At 37.7% G+C, this 20,991-nt stretch overlaps 1 protein-coding gene and 1 pseudogene across 3 annotated transcripts in view; both read left to right on the top strand.

Annotated features, from left to right (window-relative positions):
* The window catches only part of NDST3 (N-deacetylase and N-sulfotransferase 3), a 147,048-nt gene that overhangs the window by 44,658 nt on the left and 81,399 nt on the right, over nt 1–20,991 (top strand). For all 3 annotated transcript variants that reach the window (XR_014813132.1, XM_084973089.1, XM_005666900.4), the window contains exons 3-4: nt 10,798–10,885; nt 17,710–17,864. Coding sequence is in view for 2 of the 3 variants with exons in the window: in XM_084973089.1 (XP_084829215.1) it covers nt 10,798–10,885; nt 17,710–17,864 (243 nt within the window). In the remaining variant the exon portion in view is untranslated. The remainder of the gene's footprint in view (nt 1–10,797; nt 10,886–17,709; nt 17,865–20,991) is intronic.
* LOC146400983 (ras-related protein Rab-40C pseudogene) lies at nt 4,875–5,972 on the top strand (annotated as a pseudogene).

The following is a 20,991-nucleotide window of genomic DNA, read 5'->3' as shown; positions in this document are numbered from 1 at the left end:
CTCACTCGTGGCCCCATTCAAGAAATAGTTACTTGCTCCTCTTTTACTCCTAATATGCTGAGCTTTGGGGATGAAAATTGAATTGGACGTAGTCACCATCTCATGGAATTTATAGTCCAGCTTCAATCTCACATTTTGCTTTTAACATAAAACTCAAACTTACTTTTATTCAGTGGGGGGTAGTGACTAAGAAACATTTTACCAGTTTTTTTTTCTTTTTTTTTTTTTTTAAGTATTTACCACTTTCACTTCTTAAGCAGAACACACATATGCTACTTTAGGGGTTTCTAACATAGCTCTGCAACTGTTAAAGGAAACCTAGTTTGCTCTAGAAATAGTTCATGGGTTATGATGCTTAGTCCCCTCATATAGAATCTTACAGCTGTCCTTCCTTTCTGCTAGAATCAGGTATTTTAAATTATTAGGGTGTTAAAATTACACTTCTTACAACACATAAAACCCCTTCTGTACAACTGAATGAAATGTAACTTAGCTTCCTAAAGGCACTATATTATAAGAAACTGAACTACTTTTATGTTTATTTTTTTAAGCATATTAGTATTTTGAATATTTAAGTATATTAACTATATGCTAAATAGAATATGCATAACAATTTCAAATGAACACTTAATGAGAATAGTACTTACTTGTTTCCTATTTTGCCACTCATGTATCATTATTTGCCAATTTCAACTCAACAAGTGTTCTAGCAAAACCATCTCTCACCTGTACAATTTAGAGGTTATGTATAATGTATGCTCTGGACAGTTTAAGTACATAACAAATAATTCAAGATTGCCATGTTACTCTTTTCTCCTTGGCTTTCACAAAAACTTTTGTCCTTCCTCTGTTACTGTAATGTAAACAATAAAGTACATGAGTATTGCTTTAGAGAATAAATTCACTAAGATCACTTAGAAAGAAATACACAGCCTTGTAAAAGTTACCAAAATACAGCTACTTGGACCATCTTACTCTTTGTTTATACTTCTCAGTGCTGATCATATAACAAAGTACCTCAAGATATAATCTGGGAAGTCCAGATAAGAAACAAAAAGCTAGCAGATAGTTCCCCAAAGAATGTCACACATGTAATGAGTCCTAACATGAATCTCCATATAAAACTCCTTTGAAATTATTGTTTAATTTTTATTTTTTGATTTGCTTTAATTGATATTTTCATTCTGGAAAGAAAGTTGGAGAAAACCCAAAGATATATAAAAGCTCCCATTTTGCTCAGTTCCCAAAGCTCAATTTCTTTAAATTTGATTTTTTTTTTTTTTTTTTTTTTTTTTTGCCATCAACTAGATGTTATAATACCTGCAAGTATTTTTGGCTTTATAGAAGGAAGCCTCAAAAAAATAACTTAGTGGGGTAGCATATAAATTCAAATTTGAAAAAATAATTTTGGAAATAGACAAATTGTCATGTAAATTATATTCGTAACGCAATTCTCTTACAATATTAATTGGCTATTATGTTCCCTTAAATACTTTCATAAGCATTTTCACATTTGCTCAAAAATTGTTTTGTTTGCTGAAGAATAAACAGATTTATTTTCTCCTACAGAAATGGTTACTTCATTGCTATATAAATAGGTATTGATACACAGAGAAGTATTTAGAAAATGTAAAGAATCTAAATGCACAACAGTAGTATAAAATGGTTGAATAAATTATAGTATACCCATTTGATGCAATATTCAGCATCCATTAAAATTTTTTATTTTGGAAGATTAATGTGATAGGAGAAAGCTCATAATGTACTATTAAATGGAAAAGGCAAAATTCAAAACTAATTTTTAATCAAAATTGATGCAGTTCCAATTTTTACGTTATGGCTCTAATTTTGCTTACACATCTATATATCTACATCAACCCAAGTATATGAAGTTTTTAATAAAAATTGGATGGAATTCTATCATAATATTAACTTGGGCTATGAGGTAGATTTATTCATGATTTTAATTTTTTAATTAGAAAAAACATGTTATTTTAAAGATAATCACTGATGTGTAGAATGTTCAATTTCCCTGAAATATATATATTATATAATTATATATATTATTTATATGTTATATATATATGTATAAGTTTTGGACATGGAGAACAGTCTTGTGGTTGCCAAGGGGAAGGAGGAGGGAGTGCAGTGGACAGGGAGTTTCGGGATAGTAGATGCAAACTATTACATTTAGAGTGGATTAGCAATGAGGTCCTGCTATATAGCTGCAAGGAACTATATCCAATCACTTGTGATGGAACGTGATGGGAGGATAATGTAAGAAAAAGAATGTATGTATATGTATAACTGAGTCACTGCTCTACAGCAGAAATTGGCAGACCATTGCAAATCAACTATAATAAAAAAAAAGCTTGTGATTAAAAAATTTTTTTAAAGTTATGGAACACTCAAAAATAAAGCACCATTTTTTTCAGTAATCAGCCCATTTTTGACAATAGACATCTATGTTCTTAGGGTTCTTAGATCAGAAGAGATCAGTAAATGATAACTCTGTAAATGATAGTGATTAATTACCTCCTCCATGGCCAAAGTGCTTTGCATATCAGAGAGCATTTGCTTACCCAGAACACATGTGGTTTTCTGAATGTGGTATGTGAAGGAGATTACTATGATTTAGATTACTATGATTAGATTTTGGATTTTAGATATTAGCTGTGGCTCACTGTGGGTTCAAGAACACTCGTAACAGATATACACAACAACCCATAGATTCCAGTACTACAATATTTCAGGCCAAGCGACCAACAGTAGGCACACAGCCCCACCCATCAGCAGACAGACTACCTAAAGACTTCTTAAGCCCACAGAGACCTCTGGACATACCCCTTCACATGGCCCTGCCCACCAGAGGCCCAAGACCTAGCTCCAGTCACCAGTGGACAGACACCAGAAACAAGAAAACTGCAATCCAGCAGCCTGTGGAATGAAGTCTGAAAACACACCTCAGAACCTATTGAACCAGCTGGTCCCTGGCCCTTGGGTGATGAGAGAGGAGTGTGCTTCTGGGACACAAAGGACATACCCTACAGAGGGCCACTTCTCCAAGGCTGAGAACCATAACTAACCTTCCACATACAATAAATACAAATGAATTATTTTCAGGGAAACAACAGAAAAAAAATTCCAACTTTAAGATGTAAAGCACTGGCCACACAAGAAATAATTTTAAAATGGATTTTTCTCTCCATATCCTTACCACTGAAAGGAGAAAAATGAGAGAATGAAATTAAGATGAATAAAGAAAGATACAATCTAAGAGGAAAATCCAGGTAGAATATTCAACTTGGTAGAAGAAATGACAGGGTAGGAGAAGACTGAAGGTAAATAAAATGAGGGGGGAAAAAACTTCAAGAAATAAATGAAAAATCAAGATGATGTAGCAGGAAAACCTAGAACTCACCTCCTCCCATGGGTATACCAAAATTAAAACCAGATACAGAGTACCTATAGAAAAACCTGAAGAGTAGCAGAAAAGATTTTCCACAATCAAAAATCTAAAGAAGGAGCTGCAACAAGATGGGTAGGAGAGGCTATCTAGTCAAGACGCATTCCTCCTGGTTGGTGGCCCACAAACGAGAGGTCCTTCTTAAGGAATGAGGGAGTCTGAGCCCCACGTCAGGCTCCCTAGCCCAGGGGTTCTGCACTATGAAGACAAGCCCCTAGAAAGTCAGGCTTTGAAAACCAGCAGAGTTTACATTCAGGAGAGGCAAAGTGCTATAGGAAAATGAGACTCTGTGTTTAAAGAGCATACACAAAGGGCATTCATCCAGGTCCCAGTGTGAAGACACCAATTTGAGAGGAACCTGGGTCAGAATCACTAGCTGAATTTGGTGAACCTCCTGGAGAGGCAAGAGGCAGCTGGGATTCCCCTGAGATTCTGGCGACAGCCATCTTTGGGATCTTGTACTGTGCTGACTGGTACTAGCAAGTGACATTTTGGAATCCACCCTCTAGCCCATTATCACGGGGGACTTGTCCCACCCACTAGTGGGCCCCTGGAAATCAGCTGGGCCAGGATCCAGCTCCACCTACCAGCATATCCACAGTAGTTGGCCCTGATACAATGAAAGGGCACACACTTAGACCATATAGGAGGCACCTCTGGAGCATCTAGGTCAGGTAGCCAGCCGGGAGCCTACTGCTGGTCCCCATAAGATGTCTTCTACATAAGGCTATTCTCCAAGATTGGAAGACACAACAGTACTATCTAATATACAGGAAAAAAAAAAGAGAGAGAGAGAGAATTAGGAAAAATGAGAAGATATTTGAAGGAACAAGACAAACATCTCAGGAAAAACACTAAAACAGAGATAAGCAATATACCCAATAAAGATCTCAAGTAATTGTCATAAAGATGATCATTGAGCTCAGGAGAAGAATGGATGTACACGGTAAAAGCTACAACAAAGAGTTAGAAAATATAAGAAAGAACCAATCAGCTGAAGAATACAATAAATGAAATAAAAAAATATACTAGAAGAAATCAACAGTAGATTAGATGATACAAAAGAATAGATTAGCAATCTGAAATTCAGAGTAATAGAAATCACCCATGCTGAACATAAAAGAGGGAAACAAAATTTTTTAATAGAATTGTTTAAGAGACTTTTGGAATAACGTCAAACATACTAACATTCACATTATAGAGGTCCCAAAAGGAGAAGACAGAGAGAGGCAGAAAACTTATTAAAAAAAAAAAATTGAAAACCTTCCCTAGGTTGGGAAGAAATAGATATCCAGATTAAGGAAGTACAGAGAGAATCCAAGAAGATGAAGTCAAGGGGGCTGTGGCACTGAGGCAAGGCAAAGGGAAGCGAAGCCAGGGCGACAGAGCAGGTGCAGGCGCAGGCGGAGCAGCCTCGCAGTCCACCAGCCTTGCTCATCCTCACCCGCAGGTCGGTCAGAGGTCTCCACTGGCAGGCTCCACAGTGGTGTGGGCATGCAGGTGCAGCCCGCCTGCACGTGAGCCAAGATGGGGACGCAGGGCAGTCCAGTCAAGAGCTACAACTACCTGCTTAAATTCCTGCTGGTGGGCGACAGTGACGTGGGCAAGGGGGAGATCCTGGAGAGCCTACAGGATGGCGCAGCCGAGTCCCCGAACACCTACAGCAATGGAATTGACTACAAGACAACCACCATCCTGATGGACGGCCGGCAGGGTCAAGATGGAGCTCTCGGACACTTCGGGCCAGAGCAGGTTCTGCACCATCTTCGGGTCCTACTACAGGAATGCGCAGTGGATCCTCCTGGTATATGACATCACCAACTGCTGATCCTTCCACAGCACTGACCGGTGCATCAAGGAGATCAATGAGCACGCTCCCAGGGTCACTTGGATCCTGGTCGCCACCGGCTACACCTGGTCTTCAAGCACCAAGTCCTGACAGAGCAGGCAAGCGCCTACATGGAGAAAAACTTCACAACCTTCTTCAAAGTCAGCTCACTGTGCAACTTCAACGTCTTGAGTCCTTCACAGAGCTGTCCCGCATTGTGCTTATGCAGCATGGCATGGAGATCTGGAAGCCAAACCGAGTGTTCAGCCTGCAGGACCTCTGCTGCCATGCCATGGTTTCCCGCACCCCTGTGCACCTCATCGACAAGCTCCCGCTGCCTGTCACCATCAAGAGCCACCTCAAGTCATTCTCGATGGCCAATGGCATGAATGCCACCATGACGCACGGGAGATCCCACTCACTGGCTAGTGGAACAGGGGGCAGAGGCAGCAAAGGCAACAGCCTCAAGAGGTCCAAGTCCATCCGACCCCCTCAGAGGCCGCCCCAGAACTGCTCTCGGAGCAATTGTAAGATCTCTTAGCCGGGCAGGCTGCGCCTCATCCAGACACCCTCTGGGATAGCTCACGCTTGGGGAATACTCCTGGCTGGATACCAGGCCCAGTGCTGTGTGCAGGGAAACTTTGGCCACACAGTCCCTCCTGGGAAGCTTGGGGATCCACCTCGTAGGCTGGTAGGCTCAGCTAGACCAGCTCCACAGGCCAGTGTGGGGCTGTGCTGCCGGGATGGTGGCAAGCCACACCCAAGACCCCGAGGTGCAGCTCAGAAAAGCCCAGTAGGCAGCTCTGCCTGCCACTCCCAACTCCCCGTTTCCCTCCCCCCCACCTTGAAAGGGCTGTCCCTGGAATTGGGGGCCAGTTCCCTTTCTTATTTATGTAAAAGATGGTTCACCCCTTTTGTACAATTTCAAAGGACCAGCAGGGAAGCCTACTTGCAACCACTGGGTGAGGCCATGACAGCTGGGAGGATAAGCTTGGGGACCCTGGGAGAGGGCGGGTCTTTGAACCAAAGATGGGAAGAAATCCACCATCAAGGTGTGAATCCGAGTTCACATGACACTTGTCACAGGGATGTGGGCTGTGTGAGGGCCAGTGGGGACACATGGAAGCCTTGGGCAGCAGCAGTGTCAGACGCTGTGGCCACCCGCGGCAGCCTTTCTGAGTGTAGTGGTCAGTGTCCCCACCGTGTAATGCTGGGCAGTGGCAAGGGTCCAGGCCCCAGCAGTCTGTGTGGCTGGGCTGCAGCTTCCAGGGCTCCTGTCAGCCTTCCTGGATGACATCCTGTGTGTCACAGAGCTATGGGTTTAGAGCCATGAGCAATTTGCAGGTTCCCAAGTGGAATTTCCATCCATGTTTCTTGGAAAAGGGGGAGTGGGGAATATACCCCCCAACCCCCCCAGCTCCCTCCCACCCCACATGGGGACAGACAGCCTCCCCTGGTTCTGTTTACAAAATGCTGCTACACGAAATTGGCTCCGAGTCTGTCTGAGTGGAAGACGCAAGCTATTTGTAGACAATAAGTACTTGCTGGGGCCGCCAGGTCCTGGGCACGTTTGGTCTGAGCCTGTTCCACTTGCCTCCTCGGGTTTCTAGACCCTGTTCTGGCCGGCTGGTCTCCTGACCTTGGGTGATATCCCATAGCTGCTCCTCACCTGGTGTCACCCCTCTGTGAGGTCACCTGTCACTTGTTTCTTAGTGGTGGAGGCTGAGCCCCTCCTCGAGGACCCACCAGCCAGCCTGAGCTGGAGGCCTGGCCTCCTTGCATCCATCTGGCTGGTGACGTGACCGCAGGTCACAGTGGTACTCAACTCCACCTCCTGCCTATGGGCCCTTCCCTGGCCTGTGACCCCTGTGCTTGGGGACTGTTCTGTGGTGGGTTCCCCAGGGGCTGCTCTTCTGGGAGGTGAGGCAGGGAGGGGCTGCAGCACCTGTGAGTGGGAGCCTGGCCAAGGCCTGGCTTCCAGCAGGGTCAGGCGCAAGAGCCCCTTCTTTGGACTTTGTTTTGGGGAAAGATGGTCCTGTGTCAACACTACCCTTTGCTGCTGTCCTCACTTGTGACATTCCTGGGCTCATTTGGGAGGGTTTTACTTTCTTTGTACAGTAAATGCAATTCAACTCTGGCCAAAAAAAAAAAAAGATGAAGTCAAAGAAGTTCATCCCATCAAGGCACATTTTAACTAAAATGGCAAAAATTAAAGATAGAGAATATTAAAATCTGCAAGAGAAAAACAACTAGTTATGTACAAGGGAACTCCCATAAGACCATGAGCTGACTTCTCAGCAGAAGCTTTGCTGGCCAGAAGGGAGTGGCATTATACATTCAAAATGCTGAAAGGGAAAAACATACAACAAGGAATATCAACGTAGTAAGGTTATCATTCACAGTTGAAAGACAGATAAATAGTTTTACGAACAAGCAAATGTTTCAAGAGTTCATCACCACTAAACTAGCCTTACGAGAAATAAGGCACTTCACTAAGTAGAAAAGAAAAAGCCATAAGTAGAAATAAGAAAATTATGAAAGGAAAAATCTCAGGTAAAAATAAATATAGTAAATAAATACAGTAAAGGTAGTGGACTAATCACTTATAAAGCTAGTAAGAAGGTTAAAAGACAAAAGTAGTGGGAGTTCTCCAGTAGCACATCAGGTTAAGGATCCAGCACTGTTACTACAGCAGCTTGGGTTGCTACTGAGGCACAGATTTGATTCCTGGCCCGAGAACTTGCATATGCCATGGACATGGCCAAAAAAAAAAAAAAAAAAAAGACGAAAGTAGTAAATTCATCTATAGCTACAGTAAGTAATTAAGGGATACATAAAATAAAAAGATATAAAATATAACATCAAAAACATAAAATCCAGGGGGAAGGGAGTAAAAATGTAAGTCTATTAGAAGGTATTTGAGCTTAACAGATCATCAGCCATACATAAATATTTTTATACATAAACGTCATGTTAACCAAAAACCAAAAACCCATAATAGATACACAAAAAATAAAGAGAAATGAATTCAAACGTAATACTAACAATAGTCATTAAATCACAAGAGAAGAGAGCAGGAGAAAAAGGAAAGAAAGAACTATTTAAAAAAAAAAAAAAAACCTGGAAAATAATACACAATGGCAATAAGTACATACCTATCAATGATTACTTTAAATGTAAATAGATAAATGTTCCAATCGAAAGACATAGAGTTGAATGGATTAAGACCCAAATATTTATTGCCTACGAGAGATTCATAGCTGATCTCTAACACACACAGACTATAAGTGAGGGAATGAGAAAAGATATTCTAATGCAAATGGAAATAAAACAGAAGCTGGGATAGCAATACTTAGGGGAAATAAAGTTTAAAACAAAGACTGTAAAAAGAGACAAAGAAAGGCTTACTAATGATAAAGGGATCAATTTTTTAAAAAAGATATAAAACCTGTATGTATGTATGCACATAGCAGAGAAGCACGTAAATGTAAAAAGCGAATATTAACAGACATTAAGGGAGAAATTGACAGTAGCACAATAATAGTGAACCTCCTCTAATTTACCTTTTCATTGACAAACAGACAAACAAAACCCCCCTACTAATGACAGTTAAATCTATTTTGAATCGGAGTTTTTAATTGCTATATTCTTTAAAGTATTTATCACGCTATCAGTATTTAATGGATTTTCCTTCTTCTTTTCTTTCTCATTCTTATTTAAATTCACATTCTTACATTCTTTCTCTCCTCCAGTGAAGCATAAGGTAACACTAAATAGATTTGCAAAGGATCTTAGTCAACACTTCTTTTACACATGAAGAAACTGAAGAGAAATGACTTGTCCATTTTCACAGATAAAATTGGTAGGTAGATCCTAGATTAAGGATGTAGGTCGCTTGATTCCAGATTAGATACTCTTTTTGCTATACAACACCAAAACCTTCCCTACCCCTCCATAATATAGCTCGATCCACAACAAAATCTTTTAATAGTATAACTGATATGTGGAAGCCCTGACCCTCATGTTCATGGTCTTGATCTTTTTGGGGGGAGAAACTATACATTTTATTCAGAGATCCCATGATTGTTTGTGTTCAACAGTCATCAGCTGCTGCCCCTCTATTACTGCTGCTACTAATATTACTACTACTAATACAGTTGTTATTGTTAGTGATAGATAATACATATTATCTCTTTGAACTTGGCCCTTCATTTGCTAAAGTGGAGATAATAATCTAACTCATAGAATTGTGTTTTTTTTGTTTTGTTTTGTTTTGTTTTTGTCTTTTGTCTTTTGTCTTCTGTTGTTGTTGCTATTTCTTGGGCCGCTCCCACGGCATATGGAGGTTCCCAGGCTAGGGGTTGAATCGGAGCTGTAGCCACCGGCCTACGCCAGAGCCACAGCAACGCTGGATCCGAGCCGCGTCTGCAACCTACACCACAGCTCACGGCAACGCCGGATCGTTAACCCACTGAGCAAGGGCAGGGACCGAACGCGCAACCTCATGGTTCCTAGTCGGATTCGTTAACCACTGCGCCACGACGGGAACTCCACTCATAGAATTGTGATGAGGAATACAAAAGAGATTATAGAGGAGTGCTTGATAAACTTTTTTAAAGCAGCATAAAATACCAGGCATTATTATATTTGTCAGCAAGATATTATATAGTAATATAATTATATTATATAATTATATATTAGTGAAAATCATAGCTGTATCTATATATTATCTATCTCTTATTTACTTCTTTTTAAATTAAAATTTCATACAGTATTATGTTAGCTTCAGAAGTAGAGCATAGTGATTATACATTTAAATACACTACAAAATGATCGACATCCTAAGTCTAGAAACCATCTTCCCCATACGAAGTTGTTATAGTATTACTGACTGTAGTTCTCATATCCCCTGTCAAGTACATCTCCATGACCAGAAGTTGGTACCTCTTAATCTCTCTCACTTATTCCACTCCTTTCCCCTGCAGCCCCACCCTTTGACAACCACTCATTTGCTCTCTGTATCTATGAGTTTGTTTTTGTTATCTTTGGGGAATCTAAGACTTAAAGATTGAAAAGTCTTGGATTTTAAAGACCAAAGATGTATCTGAAAAGCAACAATCTGTTTCTTTTAATATATATTCTTGCATAATTTCATTTAAACAGAGTCCTTCTTTTGACAGTTGGTGAATTATGTCCCTGAGGGGTAAAACAAGATGTATTTTATGTCCTAGACACTAGTTCCTTTGATACATGAAGAATAAACTTTTTATTTAACCTCCCTTTTCTGGCTGATACTTTCTGCTGTCTTATTGCAAGCTAAAGGATACATTTGTGTATATATTTATGTAATCTCAGAAGCATCTCTGTAGTTGCAAAGTGGTAAAGAAACTACTTTCCATCATTTAATACTCTGATGCATAAGTTTTATATTTTAAGGCTGAAGGAAGATGTCTTCTCAAGGCCATTCTCTACCTGATACATTTTTTTAAATTATGTATTTCAGGCCCTGCTTGATACTCAGAATCTCTTGCGCACACAAATCACAAATTTTACATTCAACCTGGGATTTTCAGGGAAATTTTACCATACAGGTAAGAAAAAGGAGATTAACTGTTCTCATTAAAGCCTCTCTGATCAAGCTCTTTAAAACTGTGACCCTTTCCTCTTCACACCTTCCGATAGTACCTGTATCTCTCCCCTACTTTTTTTCCTCATATTTTTCAATTTCATTTAACCTATTATTTTTTCAACCTTTAAAAATATTAATAGTTTGAACTTTTATCCACCATGTTATTATCTAAGGGCCTTTCTTTTCTTTTGAACAATAATTTACATGTATAAATGTGCATAAGTAATAAGTATAGCGCACGATGAATTTTCACAAAATGTGCAGAGCTGTTTACCCAACATGCAGATCAAGAAAGAGAAACTACCAGAATCTCACACACCCTCTCCTTTGTACTGCCTTACAGTCACTAGCTTCTCTCACAGAGAAACACTATCCTGACCTCTAATAGCATAAATGAGTTTGCCAGGCTTTGAGATGTGTATAAAAGAAAACGTATAGTATATATACTCTTCCATATGCAGCTGTTTGGTTTAATATTATTTTGGTTTTACAGAAATTGGTGTGTATATTTGTAATTCTCTCATCTTCATTGGTTTTAGGATTCTACTGTTTTGAATTCATCAAAATTTCTTTATTCCGTTCCTTTCCAACATAGACGGTTAGATTTTTTCTGGACTTTTGACTGTTTTTGAATAGTTGTGTTAAGGACAATTTTGTACCTCTCCTTCAGAGGACATAAGTAGTTTTTTCTGTTGGTTATCAGTCAGGAGAAGAATTGCTTGTTGTATGGTACATTTATGATCAGCTTTAGTAGATAATGCCAGTTTTTCAAATGTTTACACCAATTTATATTTCCAACAGTTTATGAATTGTCCTGTTGTTCTACATTCTGACCAGTATTTGATATTGTCTTTTTAATTTAGGCTTTCTGGTGGGTATATAGAGATATCATATTATGGTTTAAATGCACATTTTACTGATGAGTAGTGAAACTGAGCTTCTTTTGTGTATTTATTGACCATTTAGATATCCTCTATTTTGAAATACCTTGGTATTTTTTAAACTGATTGTCTGCTTTTACTTACTGATTTGTAGAAATTTTTTATATATTTCTAATGAGCCCTTTGTAAGTTATGTTTTGCAAATACTTCCTCCTAATGTGTAGGTGTCTTTTTACACTCCTACTGGTGTTTTTAGATGAACAAAAATACTTAATTTTATTACAGTCCAATTTATCTTTTTCCTTTTTTGTACCTTTTTAAAGACATCTTCACATGCCACAAGATCATGAAAATATGTTCCTACATTCTTAAAATGTATACATCTGAGATCTATCTGAAATTAATTTTTGTGTATGTGTGATATAGGGGTCAAAATATCCTCTTTTTTCCATAAAGATATCTCACTGGTACTAAGTATTGAAAAGGTCATCCCTTTCCCAAGGTACCCTGGTGGCATCATTGTCATAAATTAGAAGTCCACATACGTGTGGACTCTGTTTCTGGACTCTCCTGTCTATTGGATCTATTTGTGTCATCATACTAGCTTATCTATCATAACTTTATAATTGATGTTGATATCTGTTATTGTAAGTCCTTCAAGTTTGTTCATCTTCAAGATTTCCTTGGCAATTCTTTTTGCATTTTTATATAAATTTTAAAATCTTACCAATATTTACAAAGAAACTCACTAGAATTTTGATTGTGATTACATTAAATCCATTAATTAATTTGGGGAGAATTGCTACCCTAAATCTTGAGCCTTCCTACCCTTGAACATATGTAGGTCGTCTTTAACTATACTTCACAAAACTTTATTGTTTTTATATTTATTCCATGGTAGAGTGTTTTGGTGCAGTAGTAAATGGTGTCTTTTTAATTTTTTACTTGCCATTTCTCTGTTGATAGCATGTAGAAATGTAATTTATTTTATGTATAGACCTTATATTCAGCAACCTTGCTACATTCATTTATAAATTCTATAGTTTATAGATTCTTTGGGATTCTCTACCTATTCAATCATATAATTTTTGAATAGTAGAAATTTTATTTCTTTCTGAGCTTTATGAATTTTTTTCTTTTCTTTGCCTATTGCACTAGCTTGGATCTCCAGTAAATATTAGATAAAGGTGGTGATAGTAACACTCATATCTTGTTCCCGACCTCAGGGAAAATGCTTCAGTAGTTTTGTTCCTATTTTTGAGGGGAATTCTTTGAACAGACTATTTTATAGAAACTCATTTTTAGCTTAAGAAATTCTAAATTGCTAAATGTTTTATCATGAATGGATGTTGAATGCACTTTATTTTTAAATTATCAATTGTTTTTCTTCCTTCACTAAAGTGAACACTCCACAAAGACTTTCCTGCTATAACACCAGCAAGTAGAACAGAGTCTATTGAAAAAAAAAAAAAAAATGAATTAGTCAACAAATGATTCAGTGAAAACAAAATTACTCTTATTTTAACTATTAGTATTTATATGAAACAAGGTCAGGTTGTTCAAATAAAATTTGACCATGTTGTGTTGTGAAGGAAAATCACCCTAAGTATTAAGAATAATTACTTCCTCGAACATAATAGAAATATAAGAAAACACTCCTGGGAACTCAATTTTTTGCCCAGTGCTGAAGACTAATGAATGTCTCTAGCCAGTTGCTTTCCTTCATTCTTTTTTCTGACAGATTTGTCCTTTTTTCCTTACGGGTACTTCCCACAGCTCACAGTAAGAATGTCCCCTCTCTAAGCCAGGGAAAATAGAACAGAGGAGGAAGCTAAGGCCAAGGCTTGAAGAGTTTTGTTGTCTGTATAAGGTCTGAAAGCATCCACAAAAACTTAGCTAGGGTTGCATAAAATCAACTTTCAATGGGAACAGATATAAAATTTAATACTCTGAATCCTTTTAAAATTACGTATTGTAAAGTTTAATTGAATTACATTGTCTTGCCTTGTAAATGAGTAATTCCTTTTTCTACTAAAAATTCTATTTTATTCAGTCTTGAAGGGAAGGAGTAAAATAGCACTGTCATAATAGTAAGACTTTATTTCAGAAGAGGGTTTCCTTTTGTTTGATTTATTTTAGTTTTTGAAGGATTCGTGCACTTTGTGAGAAATAAAGAGATGAAGGAATACAAATTACAGTTCCTTTTTTGTAAGCATCACCATACTCTAGGTACTTAGCTAAGCACTTTTCATGTACCTTTTCACTGAATGCTAGGAGTTAAAGGATGTGTTATCTTGTTTTCTAAATAATAACATAGAAACTTAGAGGGGGCCCAAGGTCATATAGCTAGTTAAGTGTTAAAAAATAGTCTTAACTTTAGGTCAGTCAGAGCCCAAGTCTTACATACTAGAAAAAATCAGTTTTCATCATTTAATGGGCAACCTTTGATTAAGGAAGTTGAATGGCAAAAGGTTCCTTCCCCTAATCTGTGGGTTCTTTAGGACTATATATTTTCCCAAATCACTGAGAAACAATAGTATTTGTAAATTCCAATTATAGCACAGAATTAACAAGATGAAGAATAATGTTAGATGAATGAGTAAATGCTAATTATTTCTAACTTGGTCAGTTTGGTCAGTGATGGCTAAAGGTCCTGAATTTGGAGTTGTGTGATCTGGGTCAGAATTCAGCTTCTATCGAAATATTCCCAATGACTTGTGACAAATTACTTCACCCCTCCAAATATCAATTCTCTTATCTGCAAAACAGAGTTAGCAGTGGCACTTAGCTCGGAGGGTTGTAGTGAGAATTAAATGAGATGACAGTTGAAAAACATAACACAGTCTTCATCAATGATGGTTTTTAATATAATATCAGAGTAGGAAATACTACAGAGAAAATACAAAAGAGACATAGGTTATTCGAATAGATACATAAAATAATAATTTGCATTAACTATAAGATCTGAGTGTAGTTTTATAACAACTTAAGAAATGACACTTAAAAATTGAGGAATTTGACTTCTAGTTCTCTCTTTCTCCAGTTCTGACAAAAATTAGTAAAGTAGAGGGATAAAGCAGTGTCAAGAGGCGAGGACAATCAGCTATGAACAACTATGTTTCAACTGCTTTTTATCATGATGTTTTAAGTAATAAGCAATAGATACTTGTTCTCAATATAATTAGTTCTACTGTAAAATATCCACCAAGTAGGATTTAAAGGAAATTAGATAAGAACGACTTATGAAGAAAAAAGGATAGGCATACAATTACGCCTACTGTGAATTTACATAAATCTGTCAGAGGGCAGACATTGTCTGACTCTTCCATGATTAAAATTATGAATATTTTAATAGCAGATTTCACCATGATATTCAGGAAAGGACAACACATGCCTGAACTCTTTCCAAAGAATTCTGAAATCTGTCGTATTATCCTGATAAATAAACTTTGGGAAAGGTTGACTAGAAAAATACATAAAGGGGAGATAAGAAGGATGCAGGGAAAGATAGGAGATGTAGGAGAGAAGGAATAGAGATTAAAAGTCATAGAAGGGGTGACTTTTCATAAACTAGAAATTTCAGCTTAGGCAGGGGCGGTGGAAATCAGGAACAAACTGATTACTGGGAAACCCCAAGAGATGTCTGCCTGTTTTCAGTATGGGAAAGTAAAACTGTAACAAGTAACTGACTATAATCTCAATTAATATGGTATTCTGAGGACATACAAAATGTTCAGCAAGGGGAGAGTAGAGATGTTTAACTGCAAGGAAACCAAATGACATCATTCTTATGTATAAATATATATATATGTATTTAAGCATAACCAGTCATATGCAGCAAATATTTCTTTTTTGTTTTGTTGTTTTTTTTGTTGTTGTTGTTGTTGTTGTTTTAGGGTCGCACCCACGGCATATGGAAGCTCCTGGGCCAGGAATAGAACCCTCGCCACAGCAGTAAGCCAAGTCATAGCAGTGACAATGTTGGGTCCTTAACTGTTAGGCCACTAGGGAACTCCTAGTTCTTAAATTCTTAAATACAGTGTCCCCTCTGCTACATAACACTCAGTGAAACACCCTCCCATGCAATATTATAGTGGGGAAAAAAAAAACCTGAAAGACACATGTAAGAGATACAAGAAGAACAGGAGCAGGAGCAGGAAATATAGGAGGAAAAAAGATAGGCATTTTAGATTACCCAGTATGTGTCAGGACTATGTAGACACTTGATATTTTTGCTGACATGAACAGTGACCTACCCACAATCACACAACTCAAATGTGATGTAACCTACAAATAAACTAAAAATCTGTGACTCCCAAGGCTATACTTGTTAAACTGTGCTGTGGTAGCATGATTATATGACAAAGAAGAAAAAATAAGGGGAAAAAACGGATTAAAGATGCTCTTTACAGAGAGAAAAAGTTCCTTCATATCAGCAGAGTACTTAAGCACTTGAAAATGAAATTGAAGACTGTCCTTGTTGAAAGATTTGTTATTCCACTCATTCTATACCACTCATCCTATTCCTCCTATATAAATGAGAACATCCATGCAGCCTCATACTATGTCTTTATCTCTGGTGTCTTGCATTGCCCACCACATCATAGAATCCGATTCTTTTCCCACCAATGGGTTCTGCCTTTCTTCTCTTGGAAAATTAAATGAAAGCACAGTGTAACAAGCTCTGGGCTCAGCTGGCTGTGCCAGGGGAGAAGTCCACTTCCCATTTTTAGCCTGTAGGGCCGTATTAACACCAGTCACATCAGAATTATGGTTGAAAATATGAGAGGAGGTTTTCCTACACACAAAGAGGACATCATTTGAGGAATCCGCTGTTCTAGGACCTTATTGGATTCAGTTTGTGGCTGAAATTAAAGTGTGGCCGCCTAACTTTGTGATGGTTAATATCACAAAGGACAGGCACATTACATTGCTCTCATTTCATGCTTCAGTAAAGAAATTCTGCCTGCGGGAGTACAGAAAGAGACTCCTACCCCCTCACAGAAGTTCAGAGAACTGTGTAATTTCCCACACTAAACTAAACTGCAGATTGGAGAAAATGAAAGAAAGAAAACAAGCCCAAATGTGAAAAATCAGAGGGACAACAACAAAGCTGAGTCTCAAGTAAATAGAGGTTTCTGGGTGGAAAGTCAGCTTTCAAGAACTTGAGAGAAAGGACAAGTGGGAGGGACTTGAGTGCCACCAAGGAGCATGGTGCTACTTAGATTGTTTTACAATTTTACCACTTCTCAGCTTCTTTCCATCACTTTCATACTTTCTTTTTTCTTTCCTTCAGCTTTCTCTAATTTTCCTAATAACACCTACATTTCCTTCCCTTTTTCCCCTTTTTATGCCTTAGTTTTCACTAAATATACACTGAGTAACTTATTCTGAGACCTAAGGAGTAATCCAGATAAATTATGGAATTATTTTATTGCACTGTTGTGTCACAACCCATGATGAAATGATCTACCACGAGAGGTCATTGCCTCATTCATATGCCCTTGACTGCATTCCTTACTTATCCCCCATTCTCTCCAAACGACAAATTACACAGAAATCCCTAAAGTTAAAAGTCCTCAAGTCCTTTGGAAAGGTTGTGTGTTTCCACCTTGCAGTGATTTTTATATCCATGTCTCATGTTTTAAAACTTTTAAAAGAGTTGTGCTGCAGTGTCTGGTTGTTCTCCAAGTGACAGATTTTCCTTTGCTACATTTCATCTTCAAAGTCTTTTATGTATCTAAGATAGTATAAATGGTATCTTTCAAATACATATTTAGGATTACATAATTGGATGGAGGGATGGATGGATAGATGGACAGATAGATACATACAGACATATAAATAGGCAATCAGTACAACAGAAATTAACTAAATAATCTTTCCCCCTTTCACTCCATCCAAGGAACTGAAGAGGAAGATGAAGGGGATGACCGTCTTTTGGGGTCTGTTGATGAGTTCTGGTGGTTTCCACATATGTGGAGCCATATGCAGCCGCACCTCTTCCATAATGAGTCATCTTTGGTGGAGCAGATGATTCTCAACAAAAAATTTGCCTTAGTAAGTAACTCACTTTGAATATTACATTGAACTAATGTACACTGATAACAGAAATGACTAGCTTTTTATATTGAGAACATCTTAGAGGTTTTTAGCATATTGGCACTTTTAAGCAGGTTTTCCTGTGTGATCATTAGAACGAGTTGGTATTTCAGCCTTTCATTATGTGACTTTTGAGTTTGTATTGGTTGTTCATCACTATTCTTAATGCTTTGAGTGGTCTAATTTAAAAGGAACTTCACAACACACTCACAAGATTCAGTTACATGACATTGCAGACAGAGCTCATAAAATATGATATTCAGAAGGAGCTCCTGCTATACTGGGAAGACAAAATATACACATAAAACAAATCTCCACACAGAAAAAAACTTATGGTTAACAAAGGGGTTGTGGGAGGGATAAAGTAGGAGTTTGGGATTAGCAGATGCAAACTACTATATATAAAACAGATAAACAAGTTCCTACATATAGCACAGGGAATTGTATTCGATATCCTATGATAAAACACAATAGAAAAGAACAGGAAAAAGTTCTTCAATATATACATACTTGAATAAGTTTGCTCTACAACAGAAGCTAACACAACATTGTAAATCAACTATAATTCAATTTTTTTAAAAAGTCTCCAACAAGATAAAATATTCCTTGACCTAGTGCCAAACCACACAGACATAAAACCCACAGTTTGGAGAAATGAATGTCATTGGGAGTACCTAGGGAAATATTGTAGAAATAGGATTTTAGGTACCCTCTAAAATAAGAATAAGATTTAAGCGTCAGAGAGAATTTGGAGTTAAATGAGGCTGAGGGAAAACTGCAGGTAGGAGACTATATTGTGGGCAGAAGGCAATGAAGAAGCAACAGAAATGGGAAGAAAACCATTTCAAAGCCATCACATACATATAACATAAGAATGGAACATTCACTTGACTGAAGGAAGATAACAATATTTTATGCTAAAGGGATTCAGATTTGGGATAGGAAAACATACAGTAAAAGTAGAGATGGTCGATAATGGTTAACAAGTGAATAAGCCATGTGTTTGGGGTGGGGAGGATGTTTGACCTTTGTTTCTTTGAATTATTCTAATGGGCACACAAACATGTGGAGGCAATCCAGACAAGCCATTATTTACCCAGCATTCTCCCTCCCTGGGCAGGGAGTACCCTGAGCTAGAAATTACAGTCTGTCCATCATAGTTCCTAGCTTATAAAGATACTCAGTAAGTATTTATAGTATAAATGATCAAGGCAGCAGAAATTACCACTCAAAAAGCAATTGAAGTGTAATATGTCTGTTACAGCATTTTTCTCATTGGCAAACCCCCAAACTTATATTATAGTGTTTGTAGATTATGTTAATAAATCTAAAACCATCAAATTATGTTTCTAGGCAAATCCTACTAATTGTAGACTAAGCCTAGTGTGCAAAACAAATTAAAATACACTGCACTGGTTAATTTGGGTATGATTTGAAAAATTCTAAAATGTAGCCACTCCCTTGACAGACAGAAAATGTTTTACTAGAGATGTGAAGTCCTGACTTTCAAACCAGAAATGACTGATTTAAAGTACAATCTACTCAGTTTTGACACTTCCACACGTGCATATGCCTTTACCAACATTATAGTTCCTAAACCTGAAGATATATGATTTCCTTATATATCTACCCTCAACATATTTTACTGTAAAATGGCATAGATTGGGCTTGTAACACTGTGGAAACACGAGCAAGTGTAACATCTCCCTCTGCTGGCCACCCAGCCATGTAACTATCAGTTTTTTGGCTAATCAGAATTTAAGTATGATGTCCCCTTGCCCAATTATCATGGAATATACTCTACATCAACTTTAAAGCCCGGAGATGTTTGGGTAGTTGATCCACATGGTACCTAACTCAAATTTATACAAGAAAAGTTAGAGTTTATAAAATGCATTGCTTTTTCCACGAGGATACAGAAGGCCAGATGCTTACGGCTAGCATCAGGGGCCCATGCTTATCTTTTAACTTCAATCTACTCCCCAAAATAAATACACAGCTTCAAGTGCACCTTTGCCAGGTACTGAGATTTTGTCAAGAAAGCAAAAATAGTGTCCTATAATGCTCCTATTGTGACTATGTTTTGACAGCATTTGCAAACTCCTGTGAGATGGAGAGCCACCATTTTCCCCAAAAATATAAATAGGCGTAATAAACAGCATGTAAAAATGGATAAATGTCACAATTTGTAATAGAGAGCACTAAAAATCCCCTCCATGCTGCAAGCATTAATTCTATCATGTTCAGAAGTCTAAAAGACTGCTCATGTTAGTAACATTCATCAGCGAGAGAGGATGTAGAAAAGAAAATTACTTTGTGGTTTCTTTTTAAAATTGTGGAGAAAGAAAGGAATTTGTAAAAGAGGAAAATACATACAGAAAGTACCAGTAAAAGATAAACTAAGAAGTGAGGAGGAAGATTTTGAGGTTTGTCGTTATTGCTGTTTTGGTAGCCTTCAAAAACAATAGTTTATCAAGGCAGATTTGATCAAAGACATGATATTCATATAAATATTCTCCTGAAAATAGAATATTATCTAAAATAATGGTATTCTATTGTGACTTGGATGAATGAATCAATGTATGCCAGTATTATGATTATGCTCAAAACATACTTGAGAGTACATACAGTAAGAACAGATATACACAGGAGTTACACATTTTTTTTGGAATTCTCAACTGAAAAGCATCATGAACCGAAAGAGTAATTCAGAATTGAAATTTGGTCATTCTTAACCTCAAATTCCAAGCAGAGGACATTTCTTAAAGGTATCATTCCTAGCTTCAGGTTGACAACCCAAATTATGGTCCTTGAGGCAGTATGGAACATTCATAAAAGTTTCATCAAATACGGAACCAGTCAGCTTTTTTGTCAAGAGAGGACACACATGAGAAGAGACTGAATCCAGGATCAGTCCCTTCTGAGCCAAGAAAACATGAAGAATAATAGAAGCATTGGGGAACAGTGATTAGTACTTAGCACACACTAAGTAGATAATAACTGTTGTTTTTATTATCACTATATTCAGTATCATAAAACTGCCATCTTCAGTTTTTGCCTGGGTTCCTGAGGTATTTGGAGTGAT

Source organism: Sus scrofa, chromosome 8 (genome assembly GCF_054392235.1).
Source record: "Sus scrofa isolate SSC_HxYL_T2T_F1_AM1 chromosome 8, Sscrofa_HxYL_maternal_Yorkshire_Landrace_v2.0, whole genome shotgun sequence".
NCBI classification, from domain to species: domain Eukaryota; kingdom Metazoa; phylum Chordata; class Mammalia; order Artiodactyla; family Suidae; genus Sus; species Sus scrofa.
Note: the sequence above shows the minus strand (reverse complement) of the source record. Positions and strands in the feature narration are given on the sequence as shown.